Source organism: Corylus avellana, chromosome 3 (genome assembly GCF_965113065.1).
Source record: "Corylus avellana chromosome 3, dhCorAvel1.hap1.2, whole genome shotgun sequence".
Taxonomy (NCBI): Eukaryota; Viridiplantae; Streptophyta; class Magnoliopsida; order Fagales; family Betulaceae; genus Corylus; species Corylus avellana.
In genome coordinates, this window is record NC_142492.1 from 529,718 (window position 1) to 554,325 (window position 24,608).

Sequence of the window (24,608 nt, forward strand, 5' to 3'; positions counted from 1 at the left end):
GGCCGCTATTAGCTAGGTGTCGGAAATCATTTATCACACCCATTTTATACTGTGTTTATGTGACTTTCTTATTTTTTTTAAATGATTAAACAAATTAATCTAAACAATGAATTAACTAGAATATAAAACAGTTGCTAAAACACTAGCTTATTTGTTATTTCAGCCATTCGCCAAAAGACCTTTAATCTAAAAACAACAAGAATATATATATATATATATATTCTAACACGTACGCTCCAAGGTGACACTAGAAGCAACATATATAGTGCGCCAAACTTAACAGAAACAAAGGTTGCTGTGGCCGGGGATTGATTGAAGGAGAGGGAAATCAACGTACGATCACATGATGGAGCAGTTATCTGCTGGATACGGATCATAGTAGTTGGGATTTGGTTGATTTAATTGATAATACACTGGAAACTGTGGCAAGTAGCTAAAACTATGAACTTCCGGTTTTTTCTCCGGCTTTTCTTCCACTTTTTCCTTCACTTCTTCGACGCTCAATATGGTGGCAGGGCAAAGCTTCTTCCTTAGCGAGCGGGTCAAGTTAGCCGGGTCAACACCTTCGCCACTCACCACCAACTGATCATTTTCTGACCCTTGTATTGCCACCGAGCTCACACCTGTAAATAGAATAAACATATATATTATAAGTACCTAGCTCGATCGAGTACTCTACATCTTAAAATCAACCCGATTATATATATATATATATATATATATATATATATATTGAGTTTGATGGGAAGTATACCATCTGCTGTTACGGCAATCTTCATGGCCTTGGTTCTGCATTTTTCGCTGCTCATTTGCACCTTGATAACTATTTTTTGCTGCAGCATGAGATAAAAGACACACTGTAATTAGGTGATCAAGTTTGAGAAATCACTTGTATTGAGTGTTCTTGGTGTAAAAAAAAAAAAATGATTTACCTTCATGTTTAAGAGGAAGCAACAATTAAGCAGCGGCTTTCGTCTGATTATAGGCTTATAGCTTAATCTGTGTGACTGTGTATATGGAGAAAAATAAATGGAAGATCCATTTATAGGCGTGGGATAAGAGGAGGATGCATGATTCTTGGGTGGGCTCCAGTCTCCAGAAAGTCTATTTTACGCGCACCGCAAAAGTCTATTGACTCGGTCCATTGACCACGTGGCTTACATATCCCTTTTAAAAAGAAAGAGTTTAATTAGATTAAGGGTTAAATACTAAATATCCCGTAGAGTTTTACAATTTTTTTTTTTTTTTTTTGGGTTTTATTTTTATCACAGAAGATCTCTGTGATTTTGATAAATGACTAAGTTAGTTCATTCGTTAGTTGACCGTTAGTTGACCTAATGGAATTCCACGTAGATCAATCAGATATTGACACGTGACACCTACTTAATTTTTTTTTTTTAACTAAAAAAAAAAATAGAAAAGGAAAAAAATTGGGGGTGGCCTACCCCCATCTGAGCCACCCACTTGGCTCCAAGGGGGTGGCCATGGAGCCTAGCGGGTGGCTTCAATGGTGGTTGGGGGTGGCCACCCCCATGGCCAAAGGGGGTGGCCGAGCCACCCCCAATTTTTTTTTTTTTTTAATATATATATATAAATTAAGTAGGTGCCACGTGTCAAAATCTAATTGGTCTATGTGAAATTTCGTTAAGTCAACTAACGGATTGACTAACTTGGTCATTTATCAAAACCCAATAAGAAAAAAAATAAAATTATCAAACCCCAGGGGTATTAAGTATTTAACCCTTAGATTAATGGTTAAAGATTGTGTAGGATTTGAAAAGTAAGATTTTAGGTAAGGATGATGCTTTGTTCGGGAAATTTACTTGTAAAAAAATTATTGACGACCATATATCTTGTTGATTTCAAATAGCAAATAAACTTTTACAAAGCAAATGAACCCCACACGTCTCAATCATTTTTTAAGGAAAAGTTACGACACATTCCAAGAAGAAATGCGTCCTCGGACAACATGTTCGAGGAACAAAGCAAACAAATTAAACTTAATTACGATATAATTAACATGTCAGTCCTGGTGGCTGGTTGACAAGTCAGACAAGGGCCCACACTGTTGTTGACTCCTATAGACACGAGCAACAAGTGTTCATAGTTCTCTATGTGCACTGAAGATGACAATGATCTCCTCGATCGATCATTCTTTCTGTTTGCTTGCAGGAAATTATTCATTGTTGGAACTTGGAAACAGCAAGTGGTTGGTTGGCTCCTAATATGAAAGCACAAAAATTCTAAAGTCATTGCAGGAAGATTGAGGACTTCAGATATTTAACGCTTAAAATAATAATATTAATAATAATACTTTATTATTTTACCTAATGCAACTATGCAAGGACCCAGGCATCAACAGTCTTCCTCAACCCCGCTACAACACGGCCGGACACATACTTTATAATATATATATTACTTGACCATATATATATGTAAGCACTTAATAATTAAAAAAAAAAGAAAAAAGAAATCTCCTTATATTCCTAGCTATTTTGTGTTGCTCTTCTTCTTGTACGCAGAATAAATGCATCTTTTTTTTTTTTTTTTTTTGTAATTATGTATACCCTTGTTTCAGTTGTAATAACTAATGTGAGATTGAGTACGACATTATTTATTGTAACTAGGGTTTTTTTTTTTTTTTTTGCTGTAATAGTTTGATTTAAAATGTGCTGATCTGTTTTATTAGAAACAAATCTTATATATATTTTTATATTGAGTAGATGTTAGAAAAAATTGTGTCATAAGTAGTTTGCTAGAGAAAGTATATCTCAAAAAATTTCACGTTGAGATTCAGGGCTTTTCTCAAAAAATTTTAATTTGTTTTTTTTTTTTTTTTTTGGTTAGAAAATAGACTGTTTAAATGTTAGGAAAAGTCTGTTACAAGTTGTTCATATATAACATAATACAATATTTATGTATAAAAGTATGTTGTTTGAAATGTTTTTGATTCGTGTAATAATGCTTAATTAAGCTTAATTTAGTCTCTCCCGGCCCCTCCAACCTGGCCTACCCAAGAAAAATTTCTTGACTCGGCCACTACATAACTCGTTAGATTCCTATGAATTTGAGGGTTCCCACAAAATATCTTTTAATTTTTTTTTTTTTTTTTGTGGAAATAGGAATCCACAATTCTTCAATTAATGTTAAAAATACCCTCGTCTAATTAATATCACACAAATGAAATTTAACTTGATCTCTCATAGTCATTGTGCCGACCAATCTCCCATCTCCCCCCTGTTGTGGTGGTTGGGGAAAAAAATCTTATTAACCCGGAGAATATATAAGGCAAATTAGAAAATTTTACGTTCAAAGGATCGGAGTACTCCTCCAATGAAAACATTAAACATTAATGTTTAATATCAATATCAATATCAAATCAATATCAATATCAATATTGACTGATATCAATATCACTATTTATATATATATATATATATATATATATATATATATAAGAATATCGATATATATATATATATATATATATATTAAATTTTTAGAGTCAAACTAATAATTAGTACGTGTAAAGTTCGAGTCCTCTTATACCTTCAATATTCATTCAAGGTTCCTTTCAAGCCATGTAAGTGAACATAGACGTTGGGTCTAAGGCTACAATTTTTCTTATATTTTCAATTTGAAGTCTCTGTCTCTTAAATTATTTTTTTCCTTGGCAAATAATATGTGCAATATAATCATTTATTTAGGCATGCGATTATGCCTTGACTCCGCCACTTGATGCATTGAGGGTGCCGTGCTTTCAATTTTTTTATTTTTTTTTTTTGTAGGAAAAAAATATGTTTTTTTACTTACCCAGTACGCAAGACACGGCACCCCCAATTAGTCTAAGACGCTTAGACGCTCTCTCTCTGTTTCGTTCTTTCTATCTTAGACGAGTCGGACTTTATGCTCAAAGTAACTCCTTCTCTCTGACTCTCAGTCGCTTTTGTGTTAGATTTTTGTTCTAGTTTCTTTCTTTTACCTAGTTTTAATTTGAATTTTTCGATTTATTTTATCAGTTTCTTTAGGTTGTATGGTGGAGATTTATTTTATCAGTTTCACGACTTCGAAAAAAATGGAGGATAATTTTCTTGCAAATAGTTTAGTTCTATATATTGAAGCGAAAATTGTTGAGAGCTTCGATTTAGATTCGATACTTGATGATTTTGTGCTTCTAAGAGACCGTAAAGTGCAGTTCTAGACTTTTTTTTTTTGTATTTATATCTTTTTGATATAGTGCCGACATGTTACATTTCTAATATATTAATTTGAGCACATATTTATGAATTTTTATAGATATTTCTTTGTGATGCATATATTGTGTAAATTACCAAATTTTTATGAGGGAAAAATTTTTTAGAACGCTAAAATAAATTTTAGCGGCACCCCAGTATGAATTGTCTGGTTCCGCTATTGCTTGAAAGTGATTATGTAATTTGTTGAGCCCATCGCTGAATCCAATAATTAATTCGCATATATACCAAGTTCGTCGGACCGTTGTTAATTTAGGTGTATTTCCAGCTGATTTGGGAGATCGAGCTGGAACCTCCTTGCAATAGTAAGCTCAAGGATACGTTTCAACAATATTCTAATCAATAAAGTACTAGCTAGCTAGAATCTAAAAACAGTAGCTTATAATTCATTATTTCAACCATTAATTGGCCAAAAGACGGCCAATCTAAAAAGAACAAGATTATTCAACGGTGGATCTGGATCACATGTTAGCACAGTTATTTGGATAGGGATCGTAGATGACTTGATGATAGTAGTTGGGAAATGGTTGATAATACGCAGGAAACTGTGAAAAGCTGACAACACTTGCTGAAGCATCCGTCGTCTCTTCTGGAGTATCTGCGTTTTCCATCACTTCAACGCTCAATATGGTGGCATAGCAAAGCTTCTTCCTTAGCGAGCGGGTCAAGTTCGCCGAGTCAACACCTTGCCCACTCACCACCAACTGATCCTTTTCTGACCCTTCGATTGCCACCGAGCTCACACCTGTTCCCAGAATAACATAACACATATTATAGTAAGCACCTAGCTCCATTATCCAGTACTCTACTTCTTAAAATTAACCCTATAAAAAAAAAAAAAAAAAAAAAAAATTAATACCATCTGTTGTTGCGGCAATCTTCATGGCCTTGGTTCTGCTTTTATCACTGTTCATTTGCACCTTGATAACTATTTTTTGCTGCTCCATAACATAAAAAAAAAAAAAAAAAGAAAAAAAAAAAAGCATATTATATATTTAATATTTAGTTTACTAAGCCATAAGCTTTAATTTGTTGCATGTTTTAATGTCTAGAAGTATAAATTAATTAAGTAAAATCAAAGTTTCACAATTCGCTTGTTGTATGCATTAATATTGTAGCAGGTGTAATGATTCTTACCTTCATGTTTTAGAAGAGGAATTAGAGGAACAAGAAAGCTAGAAGTGGCTTTTTCGTGGGAGAACTCTTGGGAGCTTGATCTGTGTGCATGGAGGAAAAAAAAATAATTCAAGGTTCATATTTATAGGCGTGGGATAAGATCGAGGAGGATTGATGGTTCTTGCTAATTGGGCGCCAGGGTGAGAAAATATATTTTACGCCTACCACAAGACTATTGACTTAAGGATGTATGGTGAACGCGTCTCACGTGTAGTTTTAAAATGAATGTTGAGATTGTAGGATTTGGGATGTATGATTTAAGTAATTAAGGATGCCTGGTCTAGAAATGATTTTTTTTTTTTTTTTTTTTTTTTTATGTGTCCACACAAGGGAAGGAGAATGGGGGATTCGAACTAGTGACCTCTACTTCATTAGGCGTGATCCACAACTGATTGAACTACCCCTTTGGAACTTTAGAAATGAAATTAATGTTCGGTTATATTATGTACGTACATTAATTGTATTGTGGTCACATCTTGATTATTGTATGTCTTTCTATATTAATTTTAGAGGAATTAGCTCATATATATCATGATATATTACGTACAAGCTAGGGTCAGTATTGAGAGCTAAGACAGATCATCATGTTTTCCCCAAAATTAAAGAGAAATAAATCATAATATTTGATAAACGTCATAAATAGTTTTTGTTATTTTTTGTTGCCTCTATACCAATTAAGAAATTTCCCTAGTCTCTTTCTTGCATTGGAAGAAATGCTACCAATTTTTTACACAAACTCAAAACGAAATTAAAGGGTTCAAGTTGAGGAGTATGACCCGTTTGATTAAATAGGTTGGGTTAGGGTTGGCCAATATAGTTTTATACACATGCATCGACACAATCCAAACTTGACACACAACTTAATTGCTAGCTAGCAATTTTTAACATGATTCGTGAATCCAATATGAATCCAATATAAAATTAGAGGGTTGAGGTTGAGAGATTTAACCAATTTAATTAAATGAGTCGGATTAGTGTTAATCTATATAGTCTTATACTCATGTCTTGACACGAGCTAAATCCAACACGTTGACGAACATAAATTATCGGCCACCCCTAATTGGAAGTCAATTGCTAGCTTCTCTTGTTCAAATCTTGTTAATTTCTTTAAATTTCCCCATATAATAATCTTATTGCAACGCGTCTTTGTTCCCACTTCCCATTATAAATTCATTTTTATCCCACTCGTTCTTTGTTTTGATGTCATGAATCTTTGTCAGTAGTTAATTTGGCGATATTTGGAGTCTTTGTCAATTATTACTTGGGCATGGAGTTTATTCGAATTAAAAACATAGACAAATTAAACAACAAAAGCCTTTCTTATTCAACCTTCAACAGTTTCTAGAACGACTGAAACGTACACTTTGCAGTACTATATATAATAAATTAAATTAAAGAGACCCTTGATGCAACAGAGGCAGTCGGAGTCCCCTTGGGTTAAAAACAGACTGGATAATATTTATTGAATATATATGGCTCTCTAATTTCACCGCTCTAATTTGTTTCCATAGAAAATTAGTTTTTAGTCTTGTTATTAGAGACCAGATTTTGGTTGAAACAAAAGTGAAAAGACAAAAATACCTCTCAAATATAATTAATTGTGAGGGGAAGATGGAAAATTCTCTGGTGAACACTTTCCGCTTGATCTTGCTACTAATTGTATCAAGAATTAATGCATCATGACAAGATTAGGTTTGGTGATCAGTGGACCATGTATACTATATATGTATCATGCATGTATGAGTCCAATATTATTCTGGTCCTCGTACTTCCAGAAACTTGGACAATTTCAACGCAAACTAACGCCAATCCTTCAATATATTCTTATTTTGCTATACAAGTGGACATTTTCTATAAGTTTATAAGCACCGAAAATGTGAAATAAATAGTAAATTAAAAAGATGCAAATGGAAAAAGAGTGGACGCGTAATGCATGCGTTCATATGTGAAATATTTTGTTAATTCGTTGAAGATGCAGGGTGGGTTAGAAGTCTTCCTAGCTCCATCTCTCGCAAACACTAAGTACCCATCAAAGACTCAATTCAAATAGACAATTAAGTTTAATGCATGATTGGCCAAGTGGTCAGCAACTTAATTATTAAATAAATTAATAGTAAGGATGTACGGCATAGGTGCCTTAGGTTTTGTATAATTAGAAGACTTTTTCTTTTTTTTAGTTCGACTCCTTGGCTTTGTCTCCATTTATTTTTTAATTGTAAGCTTTCTTTTTTCTTTGCAAATACTTTCATTCGATCAACTGTTCTAGTACTTAACTTACAGTTTCTCACACACACACACACACCAGAAAATTACCCAACTAGATTGAATTTTATGGGTGACCAGTGACGATAGGGGGTGATCATGTACGTACAATGATTTTCATTTGGCATTTAGTTTTGTGATTATATATTTTAACCAATAATTAATGTGGCCTAGCACAAATCAGTCTTCTCATACATTTCGTCGATCGTTGACAGAAGATCTTTTTTTGTTCAAGTCCGACAAAGGGAAATTAATCAACCAATTTTGTGGGCTATAAACCTCACACGATCTCTCTCTCTCTCTCTCTCTCTCTCTTTGTTTGCCAGCATCGTTAAATGGGATCAATGCATGTGTTTATCTTGCAAGCCATTTGGGTAATTAATTTGCAGTCTCTTTATTAATTCAAAGAAAAAAAAATAAAAAATTTTGCAGTCTCTTTCAAGATTCTCAAAGATCTTGAGATAATTCTTTTATTAGATATTCCCTATTATTTGAGGATGTGGGAATATCTAAGAATGCTAGTTCGGATTAATTTTCACAAAACGTCATTATCCTCTTCTTTTTTTTATTTTTTATTTTTAATTTTTTTATGTGGGTTAGCAAGAAAAATAAATAAATAAATAAATAAAAACGTCATGCACAGAGTCGAGGACTCCCCACCAACTCGGAAAAGCAACAAATTAGCAGCCCTAACACTGATCGCTAAGTGCTGTATTTTTTGTAGGAAGCTAATGGGTATTCTAATCTAATTGATTTTTTTTTTTTTTTTTTTTTAATTAATGTTAGAAGCCCCAACTTATCTTAGGAAAAATAATTCAGAATCCTCTTGTGCTTTTTTGGATTTTGTATTTTTTGGAAAGGCCCAGCTTGGCAGCTTATATATGCAGTCTATATATTTGACATTATAAAGGCTTCTTATCAAAGGAGAGTATCTCTTTCTCCTCTCCTTGGCTTCTTATCATCACTACCCAGGTTTTTATTTCTTTCCCTTCGTTAATTTTTGCCAGCCACCAGCGGGCCACCCCTCCTCTTGTTAATTATATATTATTTAAAAATAAAATAAAAAATTAGGTTTTTAATTTTTTAGTTTTATATTTTTAATATATTTTTTTATTTTTTTATTAAAAGTGACATGTGTTATCATTTTATTGGTACTGATGTGACACACTAACGGAATCTATCAAGTGTTTTGATGGAGTTTGATTGTAGGGGTTAAATTGTTATTTTGACTTACCACAATGACGACTTCTAAATTATTTTTTATACCACAGAAAACAATTTGTAATTTAGACCAATTATAAAAATTAATTTTACCATTTTATACGTATATATACACTTGATGCGTAAAAACCAATGCAGCAATATCCCATTGAATGTAGAAGCCAATTCACTTGTTGGTTACATGATTTTCACCCTCTTCGATCTTCAACTGCTCCCTGGCATTTTGGAAGAAAAAGACAAAGACAAAGATAAAGATTTAAGTGATTCGGCTTTAAGAATTCAACTCTACATTTTGTCTTGATGAGACCGGATTGTTGTTGAGGTTTGTTAGTTGTTTGTGTTTGATTATTGAGTTGTAGTCTTGTAGACACTGCTTGAAATACATTAGTTTCTTTATTTGAAATACAGAGGCTTGGTTTTGAGATATGATGCCTTAGATAATATCTAAGGATGATGTCTAAGATGGTCATTTTGAAATTTCAAAACCCTTAAAGAGCCTTTTTAGGGTTAGAATAGGTATTTTCGGAGTTCTTGAGTGTTCGAGACAAGCTGTGATCAATCACATCCTTGTTACTTGTTAGGATACATTGGACTCAGCCAAGATAAATCTCAAGCTGTCATGATCGAACTTGCCTCAGCCTAGGATCGATACCTCAGCCATAATCAATTCTGCCCTATTCTAGCACCCCATTTTGTCAATTTTTGGGTTCTACGATAGGTGTTTGGTCTAATAAACCGTCTAACATTAGGGTTTTTCACAGAGAATATTGTTAAAAGTGTTTGAGGACAGTTCTCAATGTAATTTCTACGATCAATGTGAATAAAGCTCACATGGATATGGTTATCTTCTTTTTTATGGCATAATATTTTGGTATACGAAACATGCATATTTATTACTTGCATGAAAACCATTTGTAACAATGCGAACTTAACTTTATGAATATGAAATGTTGGAAATATACGAAACTTTGTTTAAGTATTTATCTTTGAATGCATGTAAAAGACTGAAAATAATTGTATCGTATGACATGAATTTTAGTCATGGGTTACCATTATACTCGCATAACCCCTATGGTCTAAATTTATGTTTATGTTTATATTTTTACCACTCGAATCTAATGCACCAACACCGGTACAGATGGTGGTCAAATTGGAACAGCAATGTCACTAGTTATGTGCGCTATCCGGGGTCGAAGCTGGGTGGCTAGTGTACATAGGCCAAGCCCCCCCTCCCAATTCATTTTTTTTTTAAAAAAAAAAAAGCGTAAATATCAATTGGTCCTACTCATAAATTTTGTTTGGCCTCTACCAGAGAAGGCCAAGCCTGGGGCTAGTGACTTTGGGGCTTTAGGAGTAGCAATGTGGAGGAAGTTGTTAATGAAGGGTTTTGGGGGCTTGAACGAGGAGAAATGGGGAGAGGTTTTGGAGTGAGAGAGGAAGTGAGGGCATAATAAGGAGGTAGATGAAGAAGAATATGAGACTTGCAACAAATGCATGGCTTGGCCTGAAAGACTTGTGATTGGCCGAGTGGGACTGGCGTGAGATGTGTTAAGCGTTTAACTCAAGCAAATTGGGCATGTAACTCAAAGTAGGTGTTAGTCCAACTGAAGCAAGTAATCCACACTTCCCAAGACTGACGTGCAGCAGAGGAAGGCTCGAGATTATGAGCTGGCATCCACTATCTTAATTCCTGCGTTTTAAGTTTTGGTTCTTGGGTTTTGTTGAAGGCATGCACTAATACTTATAGGTTATGTTTGGCAAGAGGCCGGGCTGGCACTGTAGCTGGAACGGTGCCGTTCCAGCTACAGTGCCAGCCCGGCCTCTTGCCAAACATAGCCATAGTATAATGTAGTTTTTAGTTTATGAGAGAACATCAAAATAAATAAATTAAAAAATAAAATCTTCAAATATAAATATATTTTAATATTTTGCGCCGCAATGGTAACGCAATAGACTGCAAATTATGCTTCATGAAGCGGTGATTACTACTTTAAATCTCTCCCTCTATTTCTTAGTGCAGACATGTGAAAATAAATAAATATTTTGCTTCGGCTCCTACCCATAAAAAGTCTTCGCTCTCTTCCAGATCAGACCCGGTGCAACTACTAGTTAATGGCTAATATTGTACTTATCAAGACATCGGTGTGCTATCCGGGTCGGACCCAATGGAACTAGTAGTTGATGGCCTCTCTCAAATACGCATAAACCTTCTTCTAAAGAGGTAGTTAAGGACCCGAATACAAGTGGGACATGATCTACTTATCATGCAGGCAGCAGGAAAAGATTTGGAAGAATCCTCGAACGTAATGATGGGGCTACACAAGAACACAAGATCTGACTCCAAAAAGAAAAAGTTGACTTGATCGATTCCGACGTCCAAGCTTTCAAATTGGGCCTCTTCCTCTGCAGCTAGCTTGGAAAGAGGAAGTCTGGCCCTTACAACACGCCCACGCACTTGATTATGATTACTACTTGACCATATGTTACGTAGAAATCCAAAAACAAAAGAAGAGAACGTTGGGGGGGGATTGAGACTTGAGAATGCTTAATATATAACATTTCTCAATATTCCTATTTTATTTTGCTCTTCTTTTTGTACAATAAATGTATCTTTTTCTTTTTATTTGTAATTAGTTTTTTTTTTCTTTCTTTATTTCTTTTGCAGTAATGGTTTGATTTAAAATGTGCTGATGTCTTTTATTAAAAAAAAATTTATATTTTTTATATTAATATTGAGTAGATGACAAGTTGTTTGGTAGAGAATTACGTCTTTTGTCCAATACTCTCCTCATCTAATATCTCTTTCTCATTATGTCGACCCTTCTCCCATCTCCCATCTCCCCTGTTTTTTGGACATTAGATTATAAGAATATCCTGAAAATATATAAGGCAAATTCAAAAAAAATTACATGACCTTAAAATCTTAAATCATTCAAGGTTCCTTTCAAACCATGTAAGTAAATATGGTCGACGTAAATGGTGGGTGTCTATACGGCTACGTACGTACATTTTTTTTCTTATATTTTCAACGTGAATTACTGTTTTATTCAAAGTCTCTGTCTCTTACACTAATGCTTTTTCCCTTTGTAAATATGTGCAATATAATTATATAGTTAAGCCTACGATTATGTATTGAAAGTGACTAATTTCTTCAGCCAATACCAGCAAAGCCCATCGATCACTGAATCCAATATTACATACAATATTATTGGCATTCCAAGTTCGTCGGACCAATATTGTTTTGGTGTATTTCTAGCTGATTTGGGAAAGCCAGAACCCGTGTACGTGGCTGCTATTAGCTAGATGTCGGAAATCATTTATCCCACCCATTTTATACTCTACGTTACGTTGTAAGTGTTTCACGTGACTTTCTTTTATTTTTTTTAAATGATTAAACAAATTAATCTAAACAATGAATTAACTAGAATCAGGGCTGACCCAACCGTTAGGCGAGTTGCCGGCGCCTAAAGCCCAAGATTTTTAAGGCAAAAAAAAAAAATTTAAGGCCCAAAATATTTTTTAATAAGGTCAAAAAAATTTGCATAAAGGCCCTCAACATGCTTTTTTAAGGCTCTCAACATGCTTTAAAAAATATATTATTATTTGTTTATAATATCAAGGCTCTTGAGGCCTTCAACATGCTTTAAAAAAACAAAATTATTTTTTTTATAATATGGAGGCCTTCTGCACAACGGCCACGAGGCTCTCAAGAGTCAATATGTTTTTTAAAAAAATAATATTATTTGTTTATAATATCGAGGCCCTCTATAAAATAAGAACGAAAAAAAAAAAATTGAGAATCCCACATACTTGTCTGTTGTGGTTATTTTGCAGAAATCCAACCCCTTACAAAAGGTTAAAATGTTCAACTTTTCACATTTTAAAAAAGTTAAAACGGTTATTTTGCAATCTACGAAAATATTGAAAGACAAAAATAATCCTACTTAATTTAAGTATAAAGAACAGAGAGTAAGGGCAAAATGGTAATTTTAGTTTCAAACAAAAAATCACCAAGTGCAGAATCAGTGCTTATTATGTAAAGATCTTCTGCAATATTAAAATAAATAATATTTAATTAATATTTAATTATTTTTTTTTAAAAAAAAAGGCCAAATTTTAAAGTTTTGTCTAAGACCCCAAATATATTGGGCCGCCCTGACTAGAATATAAGACAGTTGCTAAAACACTAGCTTATTTGTTATTTCAGCCATTGGCCGAAAGACCTTTAATCTAAAAACAACAAGAATATATATATATATATATATATATATATATATATATATATATAACACGTACGCTCCAAGGTGACACTAGAAGCAACATATATAGTGCCCAAACTTAACAGAAACAAAGGTTGCTGGGGCCGGGGATTGATTGAAGGAGAGGGAAATCAACGTACGATCACAAGATGGAGCAGATATCTGCTGGATACTGATCGTAGACGGTTTCATAGTAGTTGGGACTTGGTTGATGTAATTGATAATACACTGGAAACTGTGGCAAGTGGCTAAAACTATGAACTTCCGGTTTTTTCTCCGGCTTTTCTTCCACTTTTTCCTTCACTTCTTCGACGCTCAATATGGTGGCATAACAAAGCTTCTTCCTTAGCGAGCGGGTCAAGTTAGCCGGGTCAACACCTTCGCCACTCACCACCAACTGATCGTTTTCTGACCCTTGTTTTGCCACCGAGCTCACACCTGCAAAATAGAATAAACATATATTTTATAAGTACCTAGCTCGATCGAGTACTCTACATCTTAAAATCAACTCGATTAAAAATTATATATATATTGAGTTTGATGGGAAGTATACCATCTGCTGTTACGGCAATCTTCATGGCCTTGGTTCTGCATTTTTCACAGCTCATTTGCACCTTGATAACTATTTTTTGCTGCACGATATAAGATAAAAAGACAGTGTAATTATGGGATCAAATTTGAGAAATCACTTGTACTATTGAGTTCTTGGTGTAAAAAATTTACCTTCATGTTTTAGAGGAAGCAATAATTAAGCAGGAAGCAGCGGTTTTCGTATGGAGAAAAATAAATGGAAGGTCCATTTGTAGGCGTGGGATAAGAGGATCGGAGGATGCATGATTCTTGGCTGGGCTCCAGTTTTCCCAGAAAGTTGATTTTACGCGGACAGCAAAACTATATTTAATTATTTATTGACTGGGGATGTCGTGTGAGTCACGCGTACTTTCAAAAAGGAGGAATTTAGATGAATGGTTAAGATTGTAGGATTAGGTAAGGATGCCTGTTCAAGATATTTACTTGTAAAAAGATTATTGACGCGCGACTATCTTGTTGATTGCAAATAGAGGGAATCCTCCAACGTAATATATCTTCAACAATCGTGGCAAGGTATTGTCAATTATTGTACGGAAACCATGAAGAGGGATTGAAATCCCAGCAATTTGTGCAGTGAGAGAGCACATATATATATATATATATATATATATATATATATGTGTGTGTGTGTGTGTGTTGGAGAAGTATCCACATTGAAGAGTCCTACGTTAAAGCAAGATAACAATCTGCAACTAGATTCAAATATTGAATAATATTATTAATTTGAATATTTACATAAGCTTATCATAGCTAAGTGTTATTGTTCATCAAAAACACTATTGTAATTATCTTGTCTAATTGAATACGTTATATATACAAGTGCATTTACCCGTGTTTGATAACGCAACAACAATTCATATTATCAGACTTTATATGGTATCAGATCTAGCGTTATTGATTTATGTCTCTTGATCTTTTTTTTTTTATTATTTTTTTTTTTTATGGCTACTCAAACCTCAACTCTTATTACCTTCACCAACTTCAATCCGGTCAAATTGACCAAAGATAACTACCCACTATGGCTGCCCCAAATTTTTCCTCACCTCAAAGGGGGAACGTCTATGGATATGTGGATGGCTCAATTTACCTTATGTGTTTAAATAAAATTTTGAACTGTCTAATCACTTATTTATGTATAAGTTGGTTCTATGCACATGGGCTCTCACATGCGTGTGCTACCCAAATATCTAGATTACTGGAGTTTGGAGATTTGAAAATATCTGGTACCATATTGGAAATATAAAAAGCCTACTTAGAGTGTGTGGTTATAAAGATATTCATGAGTTTTAAGTCTTACATATATTACTTACATACTAGGTAAAACTGAACTTCATAAATAATTTTTTTGGATACTCTAAATTAACTAATCCTTACAAATATGGCTAACACTTTTTTCTATATTGTTACAAATGTTGTGAAGGTTCTTACCCAATTCATTTATAATGATATACAACCAAATGATCATCTTCCAACTTGCTTCAACAATTGCAACACATTCCACATACCTAGCTAGTAGAGAGAGTCACAATCTAGCTGGTGATGTTGATAGTAGAAGTACTACTCTTGGGTGTACGTGTATATACTTTTAGTTGTAGATCAATATTGCCAATGACTCAGGCTTTGAACTTTCTCCATGTGTGCTCGCTCCTGCACTCTTTGTTTTATTAGCTTAAATAATTAAATTTTTAATTTTTATTATAAAAATGATTTAAACTAGAATAATAATCAACGTTACAATTTATCCATCATTTCAATTAAACTATTAAAGTAATCCACTACTTTATTCCTTATTTTAATTAAAATAGTTCATAAATAAAAATTTTAAAAAGTGAATTTAACTTTTCTTTGAAGTAACTTAAGCTCTTAGAGCATTTCCAGCAAGGATTTTCATTTTAACTACTTAAAATATAATTTTTTTTTTTTTTTAATTTTTTTTTTCATTTGAGCTACTAGTTTTTTACTAAACACTCAAACAAAACATTTATTTTAATTATATACTCTAATTAAATATTATTTTTTAGTATTATTTTATTATTTTTATCAATTCCTTATCTTCCCCATAAAGAGAGAGGGGAGAAAGAAAAGATTAAAAAAATAGAAAGAAAGAAAATATAATTAAATATTACTTACAAGTTGTTACAGTAAATAAAAGTTTACTTTAACAATTGTAGGGAACACTTCTATTTTACAAAGACGGCTTGAGCAAGAAAATAAGGCATATATAATAACTAAATTCAGCTAAAAAAACTAGTTTATGCTCATAGGAAGTTGATTTAACATGAAGGAATTTTTTTTTTCTCTCTCTCTCTCTCTCTCTCAAAGAAAAACTTTGTTCTCTCTTATCCAGAAAAAAGCTCTATGGCTAGGGAGGAGGGAATCACGGCTCCCTCCTCCCAACCATTTCCCCTACTTCTCCCTTCCTTTTTCCCTCTCCCCTTCTTGCTACCGCCTCTTCGGAGGTTTTATCCGCCTCTTCAAAGGCTTTATCTGCCTCCTCGGAGGTTTTATCCACTGAGGAGGCTTTATCTACCTCTTCGGAGGTCCAATCTTTGACCAATATTACCATCAGCTCTTTTTTCATCGCTAGACACCCGGCTTCAACATCTTATAGTGGTCCTCTGCCCTTGATCTACAAACTTTGTGAAGTTTTAGGATTGGATTTTTTCAAAATTATATCTGTAGATTTCAGAAAGTCACACCAAAAAACGCGCCACTCCACCCGGAACTTGGGCCACCCAGCTTTTAGCCGCCACCATCCATGCCAACATCCATCCCCCACGCGCCCGAGAGTGGATCTCACTCTCTGGCGCGTGTTGCGCCCTTAATTGGCAGCATGTGTGGCATTTTTTTGCCCCTCCTCACTGCCGCCAGTCGTTTCTGGTGTTCCCCAACAACCTCTTGGCAAGCTTCACTGGCATGTGTCCCTCACATGCATCCTGGAGCTCTTCCAAGCCTCAGCCTCCGCTTCTGATGCTGCTTTTTTTTGTCTTAGATTTTTCCTGCTTTTTGTCATTTATTTTCATTATGTTCTGTTGTTGTCTAAGTTTCTGTTAAACCCGAACTATTTGGGCTTCAGACCTTTGGTCTGTGTTGGAGATCCTTTTTCCATTATTCTTATTCTTCTTAGTCTATTCAGTTTCCTCTGAAGTTGGACTAGTCTAAGATGTCATCTCTTAGTCCGTTCGTCTTCTTTAGAAGTCAGATTAGTTCTAAGTTTATAGGGGTTCTTTTATTCCTGATGGTTTTATCCATCAAAATGGGTCGCGATTGTCAAAAGCTACATTCCCAAGTGACTTTTGCCTAGCTTCTGGATCTTGTTTGGGACTTTGAAGTGCCCGTCTCTTCTGGTTGGGGTTTTTTTTTTTTTTTAAACTTGTAACTCGTTTTGTTGTTGAATGAAGATGTACTCAAAAATAATAATTTTTTTAAAAAAGAACGAATTTCACTTGTTGGGCTCGTTCTTTTTGCAGTTACTTTCTAGAACCCAAACAATGATTTCTAATTAAGTCACTTTAAAATATATATGTAACAGACCTGAAGATTTCTTGTTATTAGACTACTCATCATCATCACTAAATAGAAAAACATTAATATAGAGCTACTTATATATATTACAGAAAGTTAATGATTAAAGGACCAACTTTTACAAAGCAAATGAATCCGGCCACACCTCTCTTTTTTTTAAAAAAAAAAAAAAGTTATGGTACGTACATTCTAAGAAAAAATGCGTCCTCGGCAACAGTACTCTTAAGTAATCATACCCAAGAATGTTCTAGGAACAAACTAAGCAAACAAATTAAACTTAATTAGGATATATATAATTAACATGTCAGTCCTGGTGGCTGGTTGACAACAATGACAAGTCAGACAAGGGCCCACACTGTTGTTGACTTCTGTAGACACGTGCAACAAGTGTTCATAGTTACCACTTCCCCGTTTCCTTCGTTTGATTTTTTTTTTTTAAAGAAAAAGTGTTCATAGTTATTTATGTGCAGTGAACATGAGAATGATTTGGAATCCTCCATATATCGTACGTGGACCAAACAGTACTTGTTCGACATGATCCAACGCCCAAAACAGAAAGTAGACATGATCATCTAAAGTCCAAGATTTCAAACTACTGCATGTACCATGATCTTCCAGTACTCTCGCATATTTATATATACACTGAAAAGCTTCATTTTTAACATTTATTCAATGTTAAAAATACCATCGTCTAGTCCCCAAGGGTAGCTCAATTAGCTGAGGATCATGCTTCATGAAGCGGAGGTCATTAGTTCGAATTTCTATCCCGCTCTTATACATGTGGACATGTCAAATATGTTAAATATATTGGATAATATATTAGAAGCGGAAGAAAGAGAGAGAAGAGAGAGAGAGCGAAAGCATACAATGGACTACATTGTATTGACTCTTATATTAATAATGAATACAGAGGCCTCTATTTATAGAGAGGCAAGTAACCTAATAGATTAAGGAAAGGTAAACCTAGTAGAATAAGGAAAGGTAAACCTAGTAGAATAAGAAAAGGTAAACCTAGTAGACTAATAATACCTAAAGAAGTAAATAACAAATAATATTCTTAACATCCCCCTCAAACTCAATGTGTAAACTTGAGTTTGGATAAACGAAAAGGGAAAGAAAAAGGAATTCGTCGAAAAAAAAACTGCTTGTGCCGAAACAATTGCCGAAGTAACACCATAAAAGTTGTTAGAGACCGGTGGATTCTGCCTGAATTTGAGCAATGCATTTAAGCTGGAGCGTGGTTCACTTGGTAGTAATTTGACTTGAAAACCATTTACTACTAATGAAGAAGCTTGCCTAGTCGACTGAGAAAAGCAAGGCCGGTTAAAAGGGGCTTGTTTGGCCCGTAACCCTTGGACCGTCTCGCCTGATTGGCTGAGCTAAAGTCTGACCCAAAAATTCTAGCTAGTAGACCGTCTCGCCTGGTCAGCTGAGATAAGCAGGGCCGGTTGAAGAGGCTAATCATGCCTGAAACCCTTGGACTGTCTCACCTTGTCGGCTGAAGTAAAGTCTAATTCATCTAACTAGTAGATCGTCTCGCTTGGTCGGCTGAGCTAAGTAAGGAGAAAAATGGCCGGTTGAAGAGGCTATTCCTGCCTAAAACCCTTGGACCGTTGAAAGGTCTGACCAAAAAAAAAATTCTCACTAGTAATGGATCAATGGCCTAGAAGAGGCTGCAGTGACCGGTGATGGCGGCATTTGACAAGGCATAAGTGGGCCGGTTGAAAGAGGCTTCTTTGGCCCGAAAACCCATGGACCTGAGGAAAGATTGCTCTGACCTGAGAGTGTCTACCGCAAGAAGAATGAACCGGATTGAACTGCGCCAAAGAAAAGGCTATGGAACCGAATTGAACAAGCATGAACCAAGTTGAACCACATAAAACAAACGCCTAAATTTGGAGAATAATATTGTTTTCTGCCATATAGAGATGCCAAAAGCAAAAATAGACCACAAATTTGAAATCAGGACGAAAAATTGAGTAGAAAACACCTGGTCAACTTTTTCAGTGGTCAAAGTCAACGGTCAATAGTCAAAGTCAATGCTACAAAAGTCAACCATGTCAAGGTGCTGACGTGGCAGATCGGGCTGACGTGTCATAAGGCTGACGTGTGCATAGAGCTGACGTGTCATTGATGACGTGGCAATTAGGGCTGATGTGGCAGTCCTGATGTGGCACACAGGGCTGACGTGGACCTGATGACGTGGCTAGGGCTGACGTGGCATGTTGAAGAGGTGGCGCGTGTGGAGCACGCGCGGATTATTTGACTACGCCTAGGCGCGTAAATCTGACGCGCTAATTTTCTAGAGGCGCGTGAGGGCGCGTTCTAGCGTTTCTGGAGAAGCGGTCGCCTATTCTGGAATCTCCGGAAGAGGATCTATCTAATGGTAGCCGGAATAAAAATGAATGGACCTCTGTGGCGGGGCGGCGGTGGTGGTACAACCGGAACTTGAGGCGGCGCGTGGAGGCACGTCCCATAACCTTTAGCGGCGTTCTGGACGGAATTGAGTCTACCGGCTGAAGATCTATGGAATGGCACCGCAACCTGTCTAATCCACCGGACGTGGCGGCATGTGAACAAATCGACAGCACCTTTGGGCGGTGATGAGGCTGTGTGCGGCGGCTATAGATTGAGCGGCTCCAGATTTATAGGCTAGCACGATTTTGAGACTATAGGCAGCAGAAAATTTGGCGGCGCGTGATGTAAGGCGACGAGATTGAAATTCTTCAAAAGAAAAAAAAAATGCCAGAAAAGACGTTTATTGAAGGCCACAGAAACTTGGCTTTGATACCATGTTAAATATATTGGATAATATATTAGAAGCGGAAGAAAGAGAGAGAAGAGAGAGAGAGCGAAAGCATACAATGGACTACATTGTATTGACTCTTATATTAATAATGAATACAGAGGCCTCTATTTATAGAGAGGCAAGTAACCTAATAGATTAAGGAAAGGTAAACCTAGTAGAATAAGGAAAGGTAAACCTAGTAGAATAAGAAAAGGTAAACCTAATAGACTAATAATACCTAAAGAAGTAAATAACAAATAATATTCTTAACAAATAATAATAATAATAATAATACCAACACAAATGAAATTTAACTCTCTCATTGTGCCGACCCATCTCCCATCTCCCATCTCCCCTGTTGTGGTATTTGGGGAAATTAGAAAATCTTACGTTCACCGGAGTCCTATAAAAACATTGATAGTTACATTCCCAAAAATTCAAACTGTTGGATATTGGATTATAAGAATATATATATATATATACATAATTAAATGTACCTTTCAAGCCATGTAAGTGAATATATATGGACGATCTTATGTTTTTATTTTTTATTTATTTATTTATTTTTGTTGTTGCAAATATGTGCAATATAATTAATTATTTAGGCCAGAGATTATGCCTTGAAAGTGATATACTTAATTTGTTGAACCCATCCCTGAATCGAACAATGGCATTCCAAGTTCGTCGGACCATGTAATAATTCTAGCTATATAGCTGGTTTGAGAGATCGATCGAGCTGGAACCTCCTTGTACGTGGCTATTTAAACACAACGAAATTACAATAGCCAACAATATTATTCTAAACAATATAATGAACCAGAAATAAGCTAAAACAGTAGCTTATTTGTTATTATTTCAGGCATTGGCCAAAAGACCAATCTAAAAAGGAACAAGAATATTCAAATTAATTAACACGCTCCAAGGTGAGTGCACAAAACTCAACAGAAACAAATTAAGGTTTTGGGAAGGGGTACTTGCAAATAATCAGAAATTGTCAACGATCGATCACATGATGGAGCAGTTATTTTCGTGGACAACTTCATAGTACTTGGGAAACGGTTGATATGGTTGGTAATACGCTGGAAACTGTGAAATATTGCTCAAACTTGCTGAAGAGGCCGTTCCTGCGTTTGCCTTCACTTCTTCCACGCTCAATATTGCCGCATAGCAAAGTTTCCTCCTTAGCGAGCGGGTCAAGTTAACCGAGTCAATATCTTCCCCACTCACCACCAACTCATCTTTTTCTGGCCCTTGTATTGCCACCGAGCTCACACCTGTTCGTAGAATAAACATATTTATATATGTGCACCTTGCTCGACTACTATACTTTTTAAGATTAACAAACCCTTTTTTTTTTTTTTTTTCTAAAAAAAGTATTGAGTTTGATGCTTGTAGGTACCATATGCTGCTGCGGCAATCTTCATGGCCCTGGTTCTGCGTCTATCATTGTTCATTTGCACCTTGATAACCATTTTTTGCTGCTCCATAAGGATCATAACATAAAAAAAATTAAAATTAAGAAATTTTTTTTTAAAAAAAATACTATTTAGTTTACTAAGCCCAAAACTTTAATTTGTTGCATGTTTTCTAGGCCTATAAAGTAATTCGCTTGTGTTGCATGCTTGCATTGTAGGTGTAATATTAATGATCATCAGGCTTACCTTCATGTTTTAGAAGAGGAAGAGGAACAAGAAAGAAGCGGCTTTTTCTTGGAAGAACTCTTGGGAGCTTGATCTGCATGTGTGCATGGAGAAAAAAAGAAGAAGCCAAATTCAAGGTTCATTTATAGGCGTGGGCTAAGAGGAGGATGGTTGTTGCTTGGGTGCCAGGGCTCCAGAAAATATATTTTAAGCGGACCACAAAACATGTTGACTACGAACGTTGGTGAACACATCTGACGATCGAGTACTTTTAAAATGGAGGAAGATGAATGGCTAAGATTGTAGGGTCTGGAATGTATTGTAAGATTTAAGTAATTATGGATGGCTGTTCTAGAAATGTTAGGTTATATATTATGTACATTGTATTAATATTGCATGTGCTCACATATTGATTATTGAATGCCTTTCTAGATTAATTTTAGAGGAAAAAGGACCAGCTCACATCATATGCTACAAGCTAGCTAGGGTCAGTATTGAGAGCGAAGCCCGATCATGATGTTTCTCCCAATTCTGGTAATAACCATTAACCATCCTCAAGGGCCGTCAATGTATGTAGGGTTGTTAATTTTTGACACAATTTGTAAATATAACACAAACTTAATACAAGAAGTTTGATTCGTTTATTTAAATGGGTCAGATTAAGGTTGATTTATATAGTTTTATATCCATGCATCGACACAGCCCAAACCCAACACACAATATAATAGCTAACAATTTGAAGTTAATGTGACTCATTAACCCGATATAAACCCATTTAATTAAATAGGTTGAGTTATTATTGACTTATATTGCCTTAGACACATGCCTTGACACGATTTAAATCCAACACGCGAACACAAATAACCACCCCTAATTAGAAGTCAACTGCTTATCTTGTTGAAGTCTTGTTTTGTTTTAAATTTCCCCGTATATATATAGTAATCTTATAATTGCAACTAGCTGGAGATCTAGAATGATATTCCAGCATATAATTAATTATATACTTGGAGACTCTCTTATTCATCTCTCTAATATTAACAACAGGCGGGCGTGCGTTGAACAAAAGTTTGGATCAGGATCCCCCAATAGTTGGGGAATTGTCCACCAAATTTTTTGTAAATCCTGACCATCTAATGTTATCCAACAGCCACCAATTTGTCACATGTCCTATTACAAATAAATAATAAAATATTATTTATCTTTTAAAAAGAAAATGTAAAATAAAATAATAAAAAATAAAAATAAAATAATTAAAAAAATATGGGGTGGCTGGATAGGGGGTGGCCGGCCACCCCAACCACCCCCCGGCCCTAGGGGTGGTTCGGCTACTCCTAGGCCAAACCCAAAAGTTTTAATTTTGGATCACTCCTTTTTCTGGTGCCGGAGCGCTGGGAGAAGATGGATTACAAGGAGGCAATGTGAAACCGAAAGGCGTATTCGCTGGATCCATAACCGAAGGCATCTCTAGAGCCAAAGGGATGGTCAAAGATGGTGGAGAAGCTATTTGGGAAAGTGGGGGATGCGGTTTTTTGGCTATATTTTGGCAGGGACAGAGTAGGCAACGAACGAGAGCTTCCTGCTCGCGGACTTTTTCTCTTTTGGACTGAAGGCCAACACATTGATATTTTTTAGCTCAAAAAATCCAAGCTTTACGATGGACTCTGAGTGAGAAGACACTAAGCTCACACTTTCATCTGACAATGGAGAGAAATTTGGAGGTGGGTTCACTGAGTAAATTGAGTTGGTATTCTGCAGAAAGTCTAGCAGAGGTTTAATAACTATCTCAGCCAAATCATCTCTGTAAAAAGCAGAGTATGGGTGCAAGCAGTTGGAAGAGAAAGCAGCAGACACTTTGATTTCTTTCTCGAAACCCCACCTTGTAAGAGAGTGATAAATGTTCTTGAGAGATGGGAGGACCAAATCCAACTTGTGCTCTTGGCCTTTGCCGCAAAGCACAGTGTTACCCGCAACAATGGTGGTGATTTTGGCGGCCAGGTAGTGAGATAAAACATGGGTCCTGAGCCAAGTTTCAGTCATTAAAACACTGCTTGAGACCTCATTGAGGTTTTCAGCACCCACAGAAACTGGTATTGGAAGAACAGAGTGAGTATACAAAAATTAAAACTTTTGGGTTTAGCCACCCCCTAGGGGTGGCTTCATGGCTGAGCTTGGGGTGGCCAGCCACCCTCTATATTTTTTAATAATTTTATTTTTATTTTTTTATTATTTTATTTTACATTTTCTTTTTAAAAGATAAATTTTATTATTTATTTGTAATGGGACATATGGCGGGTTGATGGTTGATGGATAACATTGAATGGTCAAGATTTACAAAAAACCTGGTAGGCAATTCGAATTTTCCCAACTATTGCTGAGGATTTTGATCCCAGAAGTTTAGTAGTAAATGCATTAGAGAAGTGCTAGAGAGTCAAACAAATAAACCCAAAAAAATTTTCAAACTGACGTGGCAAGGGTTTTTAAATTAAAAAAATGTAATTATCTTTTTCTTGTCTACCACTCACGGTCTGCCACACCAATTTGAAAATTTTTTTTGAATTCATTTATTTGGCTCCCTAATACTTCTCAACGCGTTAATCTTTCCATCGTTAATCTTGAGAATTTGATCCCACTTCCCAATATAAAATAATTTTTATCGAACGCGTGCTTTATTTTGATGTCATGATCTACTTAATTTGGCAATGTTTCGATCAGTCTTTGTTAATTAATACCTTCGCATGGAGTTATTCGAAAAACATAGACAAAAAATAACACAAGAATTTCCTTATTCAACCTTCAACGGTTTCTGGAACGATTGCAACACTTTGTACGTAGTACAATAATAATTAAAAGACACCGTTGAATCTTAATTTCACCATATTCTTTCACACTCTCT

The 24,608-nt window shown here is 35.4% G+C and overlaps 4 protein-coding genes and 1 pseudogene across 6 annotated transcripts; all 5 read right to left on the reverse strand.

Moving 5' to 3' along the window:
- Positions 1–325: 325 nt before the first annotated feature.
- LOC132176606 (heavy metal-associated isoprenylated plant protein 47-like) lies at positions 326–1,006 on the reverse strand. Of its 2 annotated transcripts, XM_059588863.2 has the most exons (3): positions 933–1,006; positions 755–833; positions 326–623 (listed from the first exon to the last, which is right to left on the reverse strand). In XM_059588863.2, the coding sequence occupies exons 1-3, from the start codon at positions 936–938 to the stop codon at positions 340–342; spliced, it is 369 nt and encodes a 122-aa protein (XP_059444846.1). In that variant the 5' UTR covers positions 939–1,006; the 3' UTR covers positions 326–339. The 2 variants fall into 2 exon arrangements, with proteins under 2 accessions (XP_059444846.1, XP_088370935.1); XM_088514809.1 differs by lacking the exon at positions 933–1,006 and having other exon boundaries at positions 755–842.
- A 3,708-nt stretch (positions 1,007–4,714) lies between these two features.
- LOC132174622 (heavy metal-associated isoprenylated plant protein 47-like) lies at positions 4,715–5,445 on the reverse strand. 2 transcript variants are annotated; one of them, XM_088514852.1, is made up of 3 exons: positions 5,391–5,445; positions 5,113–5,191; positions 4,715–4,998 (listed from the first exon to the last, which is right to left on the reverse strand). In XM_088514852.1, exons 1-3 carry the CDS (start codon positions 5,394–5,396, stop codon positions 4,715–4,717), a joined length of 369 nt encoding a protein of 122 aa, XP_088370978.1. In that variant the 5' UTR covers positions 5,397–5,445. The 2 variants fall into 2 exon arrangements, with proteins under 2 accessions (XP_088370978.1, XP_059442237.2); XM_059586254.2 differs by lacking the exon at positions 5,391–5,445 and having other exon boundaries at positions 5,113–5,200.
- A 7,837-nt stretch (positions 5,446–13,282) lies between these two features.
- Positions 13,283–13,927, reverse strand: LOC132176605 (heavy metal-associated isoprenylated plant protein 47-like). Its single transcript, XM_059588862.2, has 3 exons — positions 13,895–13,927; positions 13,725–13,803; positions 13,283–13,609 (listed from the first exon to the last, which is right to left on the reverse strand). Exons 1-3 carry the CDS (start codon positions 13,898–13,900, stop codon positions 13,314–13,316), a joined length of 381 nt encoding a protein of 126 aa, XP_059444845.1. The 5' UTR covers positions 13,901–13,927; the 3' UTR covers positions 13,283–13,313.
- Positions 13,928–21,080: 7,153 nt separating this feature from the next.
- On the reverse strand, positions 21,081–21,562 carry LOC132174621 (heavy metal-associated isoprenylated plant protein 47-like). Its single transcript, XM_059586253.2, has 2 exons — positions 21,475–21,562; positions 21,081–21,349 (listed from the first exon to the last, which is right to left on the reverse strand). Exons 1-2 carry the CDS (start codon positions 21,560–21,562, stop codon positions 21,081–21,083), a joined length of 357 nt encoding a protein of 118 aa, XP_059442236.2.
- A 1,504-nt stretch (positions 21,563–23,066) lies between these two features.
- Positions 23,067–23,821, reverse strand: LOC132174620 (glucan endo-1,3-beta-glucosidase 14-like; annotated as a pseudogene).
- Positions 23,822–24,608: the final 787 nt, after the last annotated feature.

Coding starts and splice junctions, on each gene's coding strand:
- LOC132176606 (XM_088514809.1), bottom strand. CDS start 842: ATGCTGCAGCAAAAAATAGTTATCAAGGTGCAAATGAGCAGCGAAAAA. Junction 624..754: donor GATTGCCGTAACAGCAGATG/GTATACTTCCCA, acceptor TTCTATTTACAG/GTGTGAGCTCGGTGGCAATA.
- LOC132174622 (XM_059586254.2), bottom strand. CDS start 5,200: ATGGAGCAGCAAAAAATAGTTATCAAGGTGCAAATGAACAGTGATAAA. Junction 4,999..5,112: donor GATTGCCGCAACAACAGATG/GTATTAATTTTT, acceptor TTCTGGGAACAG/GTGTGAGCTCGGTGGCAATC.
- LOC132176605 (XM_059588862.2), bottom strand. Junction 13,610..13,724: donor GATTGCCGTAACAGCAGATG/GTATACTTCCCA, acceptor TCTATTTTGCAG/GTGTGAGCTCGGTGGCAAAA.
- LOC132174621 (XM_059586253.2), bottom strand. CDS start 21,562: ATGGAGCAGCAAAAAATGGTTATCAAGGTGCAAATGAACAATGATAGA. Junction 21,350..21,474: donor GATTGCCGCAGCAGCATATG/GTACCTACAAGC, acceptor TTCTACGAACAG/GTGTGAGCTCGGTGGCAATA.